Source organism: Vulpes vulpes, chromosome 7 (assembly GCF_048418805.1).
Source record: "Vulpes vulpes isolate BD-2025 chromosome 7, VulVul3, whole genome shotgun sequence".
NCBI lineage: Eukaryota > Metazoa > Chordata > Mammalia > Carnivora > Canidae > Vulpes > Vulpes vulpes.
In genome coordinates this window covers 18,506,800-18,520,527 of record NC_132786.1, presented here as the reverse complement: position 1 = coordinate 18,520,527, position 13,728 = coordinate 18,506,800, and the positions used below count along the sequence as shown (strand labels likewise).

The 13,728-nt window shown below is 62.4% G+C and overlaps 1 protein-coding gene across 17 annotated transcripts in view; it reads left to right on the top strand.

Moving 5' to 3' along the window:
- The window catches only part of LOC140599793 (adenylate cyclase type 1-like), a 531,081-nt gene that overhangs the window by 67,478 nt on the left and 449,875 nt on the right, over positions 1-13,728 (top strand). For 10 of the 17 annotated variants that reach the window (XM_072765007.1, XM_072765009.1, XM_072765008.1 and 7 more), the window contains exon 1: positions 12,988-13,077. The exons of 2 other annotated variants lie outside the window; for them this stretch is intronic. In XM_072765007.1, coding sequence (XP_072621108.1) covers positions 12,999-13,077 — 79 coding nt within the window. In that variant the 5' untranslated portion in view covers positions 12,988-12,998. Of the gene's footprint in view, positions 1-6,687; positions 6,816-11,206; positions 11,366-12,987; positions 13,078-13,728 lie in introns of those variants that run through there. 5 more of the 17 variants (XM_072765017.1, XM_072765019.1, XM_072765020.1 and 2 more) reach the window with 3 other exon arrangements.

The window sequence follows — 13,728 nt, the reverse complement described above, 5'->3', positions numbered from 1 at the left end:
CCACCGTCGAAGCCCTGGCATGCTCTTGGGGTGGTTCAGGGTGTTGCTTGGGGTCCGCAGACAGAGTATCATCTCCAAGAAGACAAAGTATCATCACCAGGATGGACTTTCCACGTCCCTCTCAAATCAAGGACACGCTTCCCACCGCTCAACGTGTGTGAGTGCAAGAGCCCTGGGAGGTCTCCCCAAACTGCAGTCCATGGGCATGGGGTGTGAGCCTATCCAGTGCTCCCGGCCCAGCAGCATGGAGGCTTGATCTGTGTGGCCCACCCTGTCCCCAACTCAGCCACCCCAGTCCTCCTCACCTCCACCCTCAAACTCCACTTGATGGAGTTTTACAAAACGGCAAAGGTAACGCTCCACACGACAGTCGAGCACTGAGCCTGGCACATATTGCCCTGTGAATTTCAGCAGCTTTGTCAGGGCAGGAAATTCTGGGGGATCGTGGAAGTCCTCCTCATAGTAGTCCAGCCAGATGGTCAGGAAGGAGGTCATGGCGCTGGGGAGGGACAGGTGGGCATAGGCGTCAGAAGACAGGGCTCCTCACACAGAGGTGTCCCGGGGAAGCCCTGCAGGAACCGGGGCCCTCGGCCTCCAGCATGGGGCTGTCGGAGGCCAGTGCTGCTCCTTGTCCACCTGCCACCTGGCGGTCCTACCTGCCACAGCCCTGCTCACTGAGGAGGGGCTGGCACGAAGCCTCTGTGCATGGGAGCCCATGACCAGCAGTGTGACCATCACTGTCTTTCCCGGGGAACCTTCCCTCCTGTGGGTCTGCCCAGCCTCACTCACGAGGGGCCCCCAGGGGGTGTCCTTCCACTGACTCTAATCTCCCACGGGCGGGGGCCGTCTGGTCCGTGAGCCCTCACTGGCTCTCCTGAGCACCTGCCGTGCACCCGGGTCCAGGTGCCACCAGATTGGTGAGTGCGATGCTCCCCATACCCTCTGCTCTGGGTCCCAGGTGTGGGGCAGACAGAGGGTTGGGGGAATGGGCATGGAGGAGGTCCCTTTGGCGTCCCAGTGCTCTCCCACAAAGCCCGCACCCCACCCACGGCTCTCCTTTGCTCTTTCCCTGACGGGGCCTCAGACCTCTACCCTGTCACAGGAATTGAAGACGTGTGCGATGAGGGGTCCAGCAGAACCCTCCGACCCACAGCCCCCTCGTGGCCCTCCTGGAGAGGGAAGGCTCCCCTGCATGAGCCAGAGCTCACTCACATTTCCCACTGGTCCCGGATTCCTTCCTTCTTGCAGGAAGCTACGATGCATCGATATCTAGAGGAGGGCGGGGGGCATCACATGAATCGTCCTGTGGACCCAACCTCTCCTCATAGGTGCTGTCACCCTCTGAACCCCAACTAGTCCAGAACCCTGGGGGGCCGTCAGCTCTGTGCATTGGGCCACGGGCAGCTCCTGGAGAAGTACCTGCACCCGCTGGCACTTTCTGAATGATTAAGGAATGAAAGGGCTTCGGCCAGGCCCATGGCCGATATCCAAGTGGGCCTGGGTGCCCAGGTGTCCCCGGGGACCCCTACTCCGCTCCAAATGCCCCAGGATACAGATCCCAGGTGGACTCCGTTTCAATGGCAAAAGAGGCCAGCTCAAGACCCTGGTGACGGTGGGGAGGCGGCACAGGCTTTGTCATGGGGAGAGAACGAAGACTGCTGAGCACAAGCACAGCCCCTCTAGCCGACCTGCCACAGGCCAGGCCCCGGGGGCTGCCCTACAGGACCCAACTAGGCCCTGTGTGACTCTACTCCAGTCGGAGCAGCAGCCCCAGGGGCCAGGAAGTTCAGCCACGTTCCCCAAGACTCCCAACCAGTAGGTATCCCATCCCCCTGGGCTGTGGAGGGTCAGGGAGCTCACTTTGCAAACAGCAGGTCCAGCACCTCTTCAGGGGTGCCATACTCTTCCACAACATTTAAAAAGTTAAATAGAGACAGATTGTGCAAGCGCAGCAAGGCAGGCACCAGTTCTTCTACCTCCTGCTGCAGCCGCTCCCTCCGGCTGGGGGTGGTCGGGCAGATCCGATTCCTTTTCAGGGCTGAGGCCCTTTCAGCCTGAGGTGGGACAGAGGGGACGTGCAGCCTGCACTGTAGCCTCCAGACCACCTGGGAGTTGGAGCGCAGGCCAAAGCCCGAGCTCTCAGTGGCTGCGGGGGATGGGGGGGGGCAGAAGTGCCCACAGCAGGAACACGGGGCTTGACACCTGCAGCTCAGTCACTTAGCATCTGACTCTGGGTTGTGGCTCAGGTCATGGTCTCAGCATCCTGAGATCCCGCCCCTGGCAGGCTCTGCCCTTGGGGCAGAGTGTGCTTGAGGAGACTGTGTCTCCCTCTTCTGCTCCCTGCTCTCTGTCTGTCTCTTAAACGGACAAGCTATCCAGTAAAGAAATAATCTTAGAGGATAAATTAAAAAAAAATATGGATCAATGCAAGGATCTCAAGTGGGAGGGGTCAGTATCCCAGGGCCACTGTCAGCTGAGTATTGACAGCACCTCCCTGCATTAACGGCTTCACCCCTTGAATTTGACCACACGTCCCTGTCTCCAGGTGCCCACACGGAGACCTTTCCTTGGGTGGGAGGGCCCAGGGCCTGAGGGCTGCAGGATGTTCAGCGCCGTACTGTGATTTGGCAACAGAAGGGAATCGCATCGAAGTCCGGCATCAGTGAAGGGCTCAGTGGCTGTGGGAACCAACTGGCCTTCTGACATGTTGTGCAGCACACGAGGCCCCTGTGCCTGACCCCGGGACGGGGGGCAGGGATGCGCTCCTTCAAAACCTAACTGCAGAGCGATAGACATAATACAGTGAGCCCCGTGTCCCTTTGGGGAAAAGTCTCCCAACTCACCAGGACCATGCTCCAGCCTTGGAGAAGGTAGGAAAGGACGTCAGGCCAATGGGGCCTCCTGGGAGCACCAGTTAGGAGAAAGCATAGCACAGTGCAAACTACTGGAGACCGCGTGCGATGAGACATGGTGTGTCTCTTTTTCAAAAGTTTTTGTGGGCAGCCCGGGTGGCTCAGTGGTTTAGCACTGCCTTCAGCTCAGGGCGTGATCCTGGGGACCCAGGATCCAGTCCCACATCAGGCTCCCTGCATGGAGCCTGCTTCTCCCTCTGCTTGTGTCTCTGCCTCTCTCTCTCTGTCTCTCGTGAATAAATAAATAAAATCTTTAAAAAGAGTTAATTATAAAAAAAAGTTGTTATTCATTCATGACACACACACACAGAGAGAGAGGGGGGGGTAGACACACAGAGGTAGAAGCAGTCCCCATGCAGAGAGCCCGAGGTGGGACTTGATCCCGGGTCTCCAGCATCAGGGCCTGGGCAGAAGGCAGGCGCTAAACCACTGGGCGACCAGGCATCCCCTGAAGGCTCTATTCTGATATTCCTACAATTCTGTGTACAGGGACTCTGCATGCATCTGGCCCAGGCAGGGGCAGGGCCATGGGGGCACGTTTGGGGAGGAGGGGAATCCAGACTCCTGTCGCAGCAGAAGTCTAGGGGGTAGCGCAGGGGAGCAGAGGCTGGCTTCTGGGACCCGGGGCCCTTCCTGCTGCATCGGGGCCCTAGGTGTCAGGTGGCCCCAGCCCCTGCACTCACCTTGAACTCTTGCAGGCCTCCGTAAGATGTGTTGGGCTCCTTCCAGATCACCACCAGGGTGTCAGAGATGTCCTCTTCCTCCTGCCTCCGCCGCCTCCCGTTGTCCCATGTGCAGCTCTGTATGTCCCGTGTGGAGCTCTGTATGTCCTGTGTGGAGCTCTGTATGTCCCGTGTGGAGCTCTGTAAAGACAGTGTGGGGCAGCCAGGCAGGAGGCCTCAGCGCCCGGTCTGGCCGCCTCGGTCGGGCCGCACACCCAGCTGACTCCATTGCAGACACACCACATCACAGTGGGCACACACCTCCCCCAAGGAGAGCAAAGGGATGCGGATGCAGGGCCTTGGGTTAACTCCGAGTCGGGTAAGAGGGCACCTCAGGAATCCTGTTTCCACCCTGCCCACCGTGACCTCAGGGTGACCCTGAAGGGATCACCGGGGAACCTGCTGCCCTGCACGGTCCTCCATCCTGGATGCGACCTGCCCACACATCCCTGGTTCCCTGAAGAGGAGGGGATGGGGCTGCCCCGGATGGCTGGCACAGGTGGCCTGGCCTGGCCTGGCCTGCTCTGTATTACCCTACGGCGCCTCCTGAAAAACTCCCTGAGGCGTTGAGTTTGACGGTGGCACCAACGTCTCCAGCATTCGAAGCAGCCGCATCCCTGGGGTTCCTGGGGTTCGTCGGAACTGGGAAAGTGATTAGGGAACATCTTTCAGTAGCAGAAGTCTCCTGAAAGTGAGCCTGAGGTGGGGCTGCACTAGAATGTGGGGGCCCGGGTGCAGGGTTCCAAGTTCTGTTGGCCTCTGTTGTGAAAGAAGTGACCTCACTGCCTGGGACCCCCTCCCTGAGTCCACTCCTAGAGGAAGCTTCAGGAGCAGCGCTCCGGGCTGCCGATGGTCCCCCCCCCCCGCCGTGGGCAATGGGCTGTGTGCACACAGTGACACAAGCGCACCCCTCTCCACAGGCCCCAGGGAAGGGCTGTGTGCAGCCAGGGCCCCAGCCTGGAAACGCACCTGGGGTCAGACACAACTTTCCATTCTTCCCAGGTTTCCACCCCAGAGAAGCCTTTGTGCCCATCGGGGATGGTCTGCCTTGCATGTGGGTTAGGGATTATCCTAGCAGGTGCTTTCTCCAGACGTCCCCAGGCCACTGTGGTATCATATCTATGATATTCGGGGCGGGTGTCCCATGCCGGAAATACCTCCCACCACATGTTCTTCCTTGGTGTGTACATGCGTCCTGGCCCACAAGGTCCCTGTGTGCACACACGTGGGCACCGGTACCAGCATTCTGGAGGCCCAGAAGATGACAGTGCCACCAGAGCAGGGATGGGCAATAGCCTCCCAAGATCCTAGGCTCCTGAATCCAAGGCAAACCCTACAGTAGGTGTGGGAGTCTTGGCGTAGAAGGTTTGAGGCCGTCCTTATCCTGAAACCCTGCAGCCCCGGGCTGATCGCTGGGAGAACGTCCTGACGCCCAGGACACGGGTGAGGCTTGGCGGTGGCGTCTGGTGCCATCCCTGGGCCCCAGGCCTGGGGACAGGGGACGTTGGGAGAGGGCTCCCTGTCCTTGGCCTGCATGGGCGTCCTGGCCTGCCTGCCCACTGGGGACGATGGGGACGGTGGGGCAAGAGCCCGGAGAGAGCCCAGGGCTGCCTGCTGGCGGGAGGCTTGGCGAGCGTGGCTGAGGAATGCGGGCCAGCTGACTCCCAGGGGCCCGGCCCTCGGCTCCCTCGAGGGGGCGTCTGCCTCCGGCCATCTGGCTCCGGCTCCCCAACACCAGCAGAGGACAGGCCGCCACCGGCCCGACCTTCCCGCGGGACACCCGGGAGCTCCTTTCCACAGGCAAGGAGCCCGGCAGGGTCCTAACAGGTGGCTGCCACGGTCCCCCGGAGAGCTGAGTGGTCAGAACCGGACGTCCCTGTGGCCAGCTTGCAGTCCACGGGGGAGCCCCAGGGGGCCGGGCAGGCGCCCTGTCCTCTGACGTGGGACGTGGGTGGGGTTACAGGAGGCGGGAGCTGAGGGCTCTCACGGTGAATTCTCAGGTCAACGGGCACCCGGAGGGGTCGGTCCTTCTGGGCAGACGGAGGGCAGCATGAGCAGAAGCCGGGGGATGTGCTCTCAGTGGGGCTGCAGTCGCCCGTGGGCCCAGGGCGCCCGCGACACTCCCCGTGTGATCACAGCCACGCTTCTTACTGCTTGTGTTCATTCTGGAAAAGGTCATCGTTTTTCGTGAAGTTTGCAACTTCCGTTCACGTGTAGCAGGCTTGCTGTCCCCTCTGAACGAACGCGTGAATACGTTTTGGAGAGCGTCTCCGTCGTATCTCGTGGTCACACCCGTGGACCTGAGCCACTCGCGGGAAGGAGTTTTGTGAGGCCGTCTGCTATTTTAGGGACGTTGAGGGGAGTTTTACGGAAGTGTCCGAGGATGATCACAGCCGAGAGCGGCGGGTCAGCGTGTGACAGGTGCTAGGAAGTCTGCCCCCGGGCGACGGCGAGGTGGGTGCGACACTCTTACTGTTGCAAAGTGCCAGAGTGGCAGTTCTGAGATGACCCTGGGTGGCGAGGTCAGGGTGCAGACCCTGGTGCGCCCCTTGCGGCTCGGACCCCGGCAGTTGACTCTTCATGCATAGCCGCCCACACATCCCGTGGAGGCCAGTCGTGAGGACTCAGGTGTGTGCACCTGCCCTTCAGGGGCCGGTGTCGGGGGTGTCTGGCACGATGCACAGGGGCCAGCAGGTGACCGTCTGAGGTAGTGGTCAGGAGGGAAGCAGTGCTGGTCCCCATGGAAGAGAGAGCTGGCTCCAGGCTGGGGCTGTGTGGGTGTGCCAGCTGGGCCGCGGGGCGGGCAGAGTGGGGCCCTGCGTGGGAACCGGGCTGAGTGCAGGTGTAGGGCCGGGTGGGTGCCCCAGGGTGCCCTGACCACAGCCCTGGGGGCCGCTCACCTTCCTGAGGCTGCCCTGGGCTCCCAGCGGTCCCCTGCCTGTCGTGCTGCACGCTCTGTGGTCTCTGGCACCTGGTGGTGAAAGTGCAGGTGCCCAGGCCCCGGGCGGGTCACTAACCTGGGATTTCTCCTGTCGCCCCCCCTCCCCCTCCAGGAGAACCACTGTCGCCACATGAAGATCCTCGGAGACTGTTATTACTGCGTGTCCGGCCTCACCCAGCCGAAGACCAACCATGCCCACTGCTGCGTGGAGATGGCCCTGGACATGATCGATACCATCACGTGAGTGCCCCGCGGCGACCGTCCCCGCGGCGACCGCCCCCGCGCTGTCCCGTCCACTCTCCGAGAGCCAGGCCGCATGGCGAGGCGCGTGTGCCTCTGGGACCCCCTCCTCTGCATTTTGCTGGGACGGCATTTCTTCAACCGTGGCCATCCAGGGCATTGTCGGGATGGCGTTAGTGGGGCGGGAAGAAATACGCTTTGTCGCGTAGCCTGGCCGGGCATCCAGGGAGTCAGCCGGGTTCCGCTTGAAGGAATTGCCCGTGCTCAGCCTTGCGCGCCTTGGCATCCAGGTGTCCCGTGCCGAGGGGCCTTCGAGGGAACAGGTGCGCGTCGCCTGGACACCGCGGGCTGGCCGTGTCCACTTCTCAGCCAGCCTATCTCGTCCCATCAGGCAGCAGGATGAAGAGTTAGGGACCCTTGGTCGGGGTAGGAACGGCGTGGGGCTGGGAGGCTGCGCTGGTGGCTGTAGCACCCCTGTGCCCACGTCTCAGCAGCTCAGAGGGGTGGGTGCAGCCCCGCAGGGCGGGCTTAATTCACAGGGAGCACTGTCAGCATCCACACTCGGAGCTGAGAAGTGGCGGCAGCAGCGTTGTCTGGGGAACAAGAAAGGGGAGAGAGAGAGATGCAAACGAGGAGGCTCCGAAGTGTGGACGAGTGTGGAGGTGCGGCTTCCCGGAGCCGGGCAGCGCCCTCGGGGACAGGGTGGGGGCTCTGCGGGCAGTGGGTCCCTGTGCCAGTGGTGGCGGGTCTGCGCCCGCACCAGGGTTGGGGGCGGGAGAGGCCCCGGTGAGGCCAGCGTGCATCCAGACACTGGAGCCTCTGCCCTCGAGGGGGAGCTGCGCTGGGGCAAGCGGGCAGGGCCAGGCAGGAAGCACAGGTGCGTCTCCCAGAGGGTTCCGAGGCTCCCCCTCGCGACGGCATCTTCTCGTGTCCCCGGCCACGTCCCAGCCATCAGAGCTCCGGGCACCACGTGCCACGAATACGCCTGCGATTCACATCGCGTCCTTTGTCAGCATGTGACGTATGCCCTGTCGCGCGTCACCCCTCGTGTCACAGCCCGTGCTGTCTTATGTGACGTCGCATGGGGCTCACGCCCAGCAGTTCTCACGTCGCGGCCACATCAGTTTGGAGCATGGCCTGGATCACGTCCTGTGTCGTTCTGGGACCTCCTGGGCCAAAGTGAGGTTGTGCAGGGGGAGGTGCGGGGAGGCAGGTGTCCACTCCGTCGTCAGCCAGTCAGGGGCGTGTCCCCAGCAGGGCCTCGCCAGGCTGCCGCCAACGGCTCGTGCCGTTGATGTCCCTGAGGGCGGTACACTGGCCGCCCCTGCTGGAAGCCTCCTGGGGGGACCTGGTGCCCCTGCTGCCCCCAGGGCTCCTTGGGTGGAAAGGCTCCCGGAGGCGTACCTGGGACGCCTGGCTGCTCACGCGGGCTCTGGGCCTGCCCTGGTGCGCCCCACCATCGCCGCACCTGGGCAGCCTCGGAGGGATTTCTGTGACGATCTCTTGGCTGCCCCAGCCCGGAGTTCTGCACCTCCCCTCGGCGTGTCTGCTTCTGTGCCATGTGGAGAGGTTGATCGGCCACCTGTCTGCCCCTGCTCCGTTCACTCTGGGCAGTGGGGGCCCCTTGGCTGTGTCTCCTGTCCGCTGAGGCTGAGCTCCAGGCTCCCCGACCCTGTCGGCCCTGAGACCCCGCCTTGGCTTCGGAGGCCGCCCACCCCGGGGCCAGTGGGCATCTTCCTTGGCCTCCAGGGCTGCCGTCTGCATCGGCTCCATATCCCCAGAGGCTTCCATGGCCTCCTGAGATTCCGGGGCCCGGTCTCTGTCTCCACAAACTGGGAGCATGGGCTGGGCGCCGTCCCGGTTGTGGACAGGGGCGAGGGCCACCAGAGCCACAGCTCGGAGCCGGCCTCCTGCCCATGATGAGCCCCTCTTCCCTTCTCTGGGGGCCCCAGCGCAGGGTGCCGCCTGTGTGCGTCTGCCACATGGTGGGCCTCACGCAGGGACGGGCTCCTGGGGGGCCACTCCTGGCCTGCCGGTGGCCTCCCTCACCTGCCGCACCGCCCCCGTCTGACACAGAAACGTGCACAAACGTGTGTATTTGTGTTTAGCCTGGAACTCTGTAAGCACGAACCTTGCCCGAGAAGAAGCGAGTAGCAGTGGCCAGGGTGGGTGTCTGGCCTCTGGCCGGGCTGTGTGCTGCTGTGCGTTGGGCCCGCGGCACCCGGGGAGGACGGCGGCTTCCTTCTGGGCAGGGCCTGTCAGTCTTCTCCCTCGGAGCCCCGGAGGCGCAGCATCCCTGAGGCCCCGCCGCGGTCCGGATGGCTAGAGTGAGCTGTGGGCGACCGGCAGGAAGGTGGTGCTTGCAGACGCCCCTCGACCGCCGACGGCTCCGCGGCCTGGCTCCAGCTGGGGGTCCTCGGCACACGGGGGAGACCCAGAGCCGGGGGCTGGTTTGGGTCGGTTGTAGGATTCTTAGAGTATCTGCTGCAGACCCTGTGTGCAGTTCCAGGGTGCTCAGGGTTGGGGATGCTGCTCCCTCGCCCTGAGGGTGTTGCCTCTCTGGCAGTACACCCAGTCGGGGTGCAAACGCGAAAGTCCCTGGACTTGTGAGCTCAGGACAGGCGTGTGAGGGGCTGGGTGTTTGCTGCCCCTGCATGAACACGGTCACGGTGATGGACGGCCTCTCCTCAAGGGCAGGTGGGTGCAGGCCCTGGCCGCCAGGGTTCTGAGCTCTCCTGAGGCTAGGGGGTGGTGGTGGGGGGGTGGCGGGAGGACATGTGTGTTCCTGGTGCATCGGGTGGGGGCGATCTTGTGCTCCACTCCATGGGAGGCAGGTTCGCGTCGGAGTAACAGGCGGGAACGTTGGCACACTCTGTGTTCAAGACCGTGCAGGGCACTGATGTGGAAGCAGAGGCCCAGGGCTTCCTCCTTGCGGGGTGGGCGCCGCTGCTGGGGTTGGGGGCTCTCCAGTCGGGCCGGCCCTCGTCCTCTGCTGGGTCCCCATCAGCCGGAGCCTCAGTGCCCCCCCTCCACGGCTCCTCTGCCCCGGCCCCTGAGGCTACAGAGCGTCGGGTCGCACAGCCACCAGCAAGCGGGTGCCGCTGTGGTGCCAAGGAGACATTAGCCGGACACGCTTTGCCCCGGCTCTGGTGTTTGGGGTTACGTCTCCGTGAGACCTTCCCTGACGCGCCTTTTACTGAGAAGTGAGTGTCTCGGTGACTGCATCTGTTGGCAGATGTTTGAGGCAGAGCTTTCCAGAGCAGGTGAGGGTGTGTGGGTTGTGGGATTTGGTGGGCGGCTGGCTGGGGTGCTGCGTGCCGCAAGTGGGTCCCCGCCTCCCCGTCCCTGGGCCCCTTCCTGGCTGCAGAGGCGGAAATGTTAAAAACGCTCAAATGGACCGTGTCCTGCTTTTCTCATTCAGGTTTCTCTGTCTTCCTTTCTGTTTGCAAATTTCCAAACAAAAAAACAAAACAGTTAAAAATAACCCAACCCAAATTTTAACCTCATTTTGTTTGTCTTGGGGCCTCTCGTTGGAGGTTGGGAAACGAGTGATAAAGTTAAAATTGAGAGAAACTACGTTCATCACGTGTAAAAGTCAATAGGTATCGAGGACACATCCATTCAGACTCCCAAGTAACCCGTGGTGGCACGCGGACTTCTGGACGTGCACCGGGCGCCCCGGACCCGACGCGAAACACTGGTTCTGGGGGCTGGGCCCTCGGTGGGCACAAGGGGGCGCGATGATTGGCGCCCCGCCACAGAAGGCTGGGCCAAGGGGGACGTGGTCCTCACGGGCTGGGGGAGGGGGTTCCTGCAAGGGCAACTGGCACCCAAAGGCCCTGGAGATGGGCCCTGGGGGATGGAGGTGAGGGCCTGGGAGGACTCCCTGGAGGCTGCGTCTCAGCTGGGCCAAGTCGTACTAGGAAGAAGGTGGGCGCACAGGAATCAACCGCAATTTTGAAGCAGGAGGGAGGTTGGTCTCTGAGCTCACGGGCCCCCTGCTGTGCTGGGCGGGTGGGGGTCTGCCCCGGGCTGGGCGCTGGTGGGTTTGGCTCCAGGGTGGCGGCCTGGTGGCCCTGCATGTCTGTGGTTTTCCTTGGGGAGACTTGCTAACCACGCGGCCACCTTGTCCTGGGCCATTGCTCGGACTCCTGGTGTGGTTGGGCTTTGCCGCTCATGTGGAAGGCCCATTGGACACACCTGCCATGGGGGCCACCTGTGGACAGACCAGGGTGGCAGAGGGGCTGGTCACCTGGCTCAGCGCTCCCTCTGGCACCTGACTGTGGCCATGCGTCCCAGAGCCGGGCGGGGACCCCATGCTCCCACCTGTCCGGGCTCCCTCACGGGTGTACACAAGGGCCCAGCTCATGCCCGTGACCTGTTTCTTGCAGGTCAGTGGCCGAGACCACTGAGGTGGACCTGAGCATGCATGTGGGGCTGCACACCGGCAGGATCCTCTGCGGGGTCCTCGGCCTGCGCAAGTGGTAGTACGACGTGCGGTCCAACGACGTGACCTTGGCCAACGTCATGGAGGCCGCTGGCCTGCCCAGGTGAGTCAAGGGGAGGCGATGCGCTCCCGGCCAAAGGACTGGTGCACGTGCTTCTCGGAGCCACCTGGGAGGGGCCTGCGGGGGGCCCCCAAGACCCCCGGCCTCTGCCGGAGCCGCAGTGGAGAGAGAGGAGGTCCGAGGCTCGCACCGCCTGGTGCTGTCGCTTCTCTCTGCTTGTCCCCTGCCAGACTGGAGGAGCCACGGGGGCAGATTGTGTCCCCCGTTCAGCATCGTCGTAGGAACCCGCCACCGCTTGGCCAGTTGGCTGCCAAATGGGAACAGGGTATCCACCCCCCAGCCGCCCCTGCCTCTGAGCCCCGCCTGCACACTCCAGGCCGCCTCCCGCTTCAGCCTCCGTGCACTCCGGGCACAGCTTGCTGAGCGTCGGCCAGTGGCCCTCCAGTCACCAGAGGCCACCAGAGGCCAGGCCTGGGCAGTGCCCCCAAGGGGCTCCTGATGTCCACAGCGGGAGGAGCCCCTCACCCCCCCGTGTTTGCTGAGCGAATGCGTGAGCTGCGTGTGCCTTGTTGGCCGGGCGAGAGTCCGCAGGCACATCTCAGTCCTGGCTGGGGGCGGACCCGAGATTGGACAGGGAGGGAGGTGGCCAGCGCCAGGTGTGAGCAGTCGGGGCTGGCGCCACTGCAGGGGGCTCCTCTCCCCGAGATCTGGGGGCCCAGTGTGTCTGCGCGGCGTGGGAGCATCGGGCTCAGGAATCCCGAATGGAATCTGGAACCAAGGCTGGGCCTTGGGAGCTGCGTAGGACGTGGAAGGCCAGCTGGTGAGGATAGGAGAGTCGGGACTTCCCCAGGGTAGGGCCGCGGAGGGGGCCGGCCCTGGTTGGCTGCGGGTCTTGTCAGCGTCTTGTGCCGGGTCCCTGCGGTCTTTATTTTAGTTTTTGTTTTGAATTTCGCGAGCGTGAATCTAAAAAGGACTTTGTGCTTTTATCCACGAAGGTACGTGTTGACTATTGCAAAATGTATTTAAGCTGCCTTTTTTCTTTTAAAAAGATTTTATTTATTTGAGAGAGAGCAAGAAAGCACAATTTCGGGGATGGGCAGAGGGAGTGGGAGAAGCAGACTCCTTGCCGAGCGGGGAGCCTGACGTGGGACTCGGTCCCTGGACCCTGAGATCATGACCTGAGCTGCCCAGGTTCCCCCAAAGAGATTTAAAATAAAATTTCTAGTAACAAAACAGCGTAAAACCTATGTGAATAACCTAGAACTTAAAGTACCTAAAAAAGACACAAGGACGTGTCAATACTTGTTATTTAATATAATAAATAACAACATATAAACTTAAAAAATACATAACATAGTAAGGATTTAATGCAGTAAAAATATCAAATTAATCCCTTCATTCCAGTGCCAGAGTCACAGCGTGGGGCACAGGGTGGCAGGTGTGGTTGTTTTTCACTGAAAGACAGTAGTTTTTGTTTCTTTTAATTTTGGCAGCTTCGACCTGGGAGAGGAAGCCTGGGCATAGCTGAGATGTGTGGAGGGGGGGCCTGGGTGGGAAGCCAGCGGCACCAGGGCGCGCGGCCCATTCTGTGCTGTGACCGTTCCTGCGACCCGAACCAACTCTAAGAAACGCCTGTGTTCACAGTAATATGTTTTATTGTCCAGTGTTTTCCCGGATGCCTGACCCTCCAGATCCACAACATCTTGTGTATTTTCATAGTGGTCTTGATCTACTCCATGGCCCAAGGATGTGTGGTGAGCATGTCCACAGGCGGCAGGGTGTAGCAGGGGGAGCCCTGCGAGGTGTGCGGGGCTGAGGGGGGCTGACTCCGGGTGAAGGGACACCCAGCCCCTCCCCAGTGCACAGTAGAAGCTGAGGCAGGAGTCAGGGCAGGGGGTGGGGCGCTGAGTACCAGGAGGGAGGCAGGGCCGCAGTGACAATAGGGGAGCCTGAGAGGGCACGGGTGGTGTGGGGGGGCGAGGGGGTCTCTTGCTTCTTCCAGCATACACTGGGGGGAGCCTTGAGGGCAGAGCAAGGGGCGGTCGGGCGGCACCTGGGGGCATCCCCTCCTTCCCACAGGAAGCTCTAGCAGCAGGTGGGCGGTGCAGGTGGGGCTGAGGGCAGCTGGTCCTGAGCCCCAGTCTCCCTGCCACCCCTGCCCCTGTCTCAACACCCCTGCCCCTCCACCCCTGCTCTTCTGCCCCTGCCCCCTCTGCCCCTGCCCCCTCCACTCCTGCCCCTGCTGCCTCCACTCCCCACCATCCCCTCCACCCCTGCCTCTTCTTGACCCTGTGTCCCCTCTGCCCCTGTCTCTTCCACCCCTGCCTCCTCTGCTCCCTCCCCCCCCCGCCCCTTCTCCCCTGTCCCCTCTACCCCTGCTTGCTCTGGCCCTGCTTTCTCTGCTC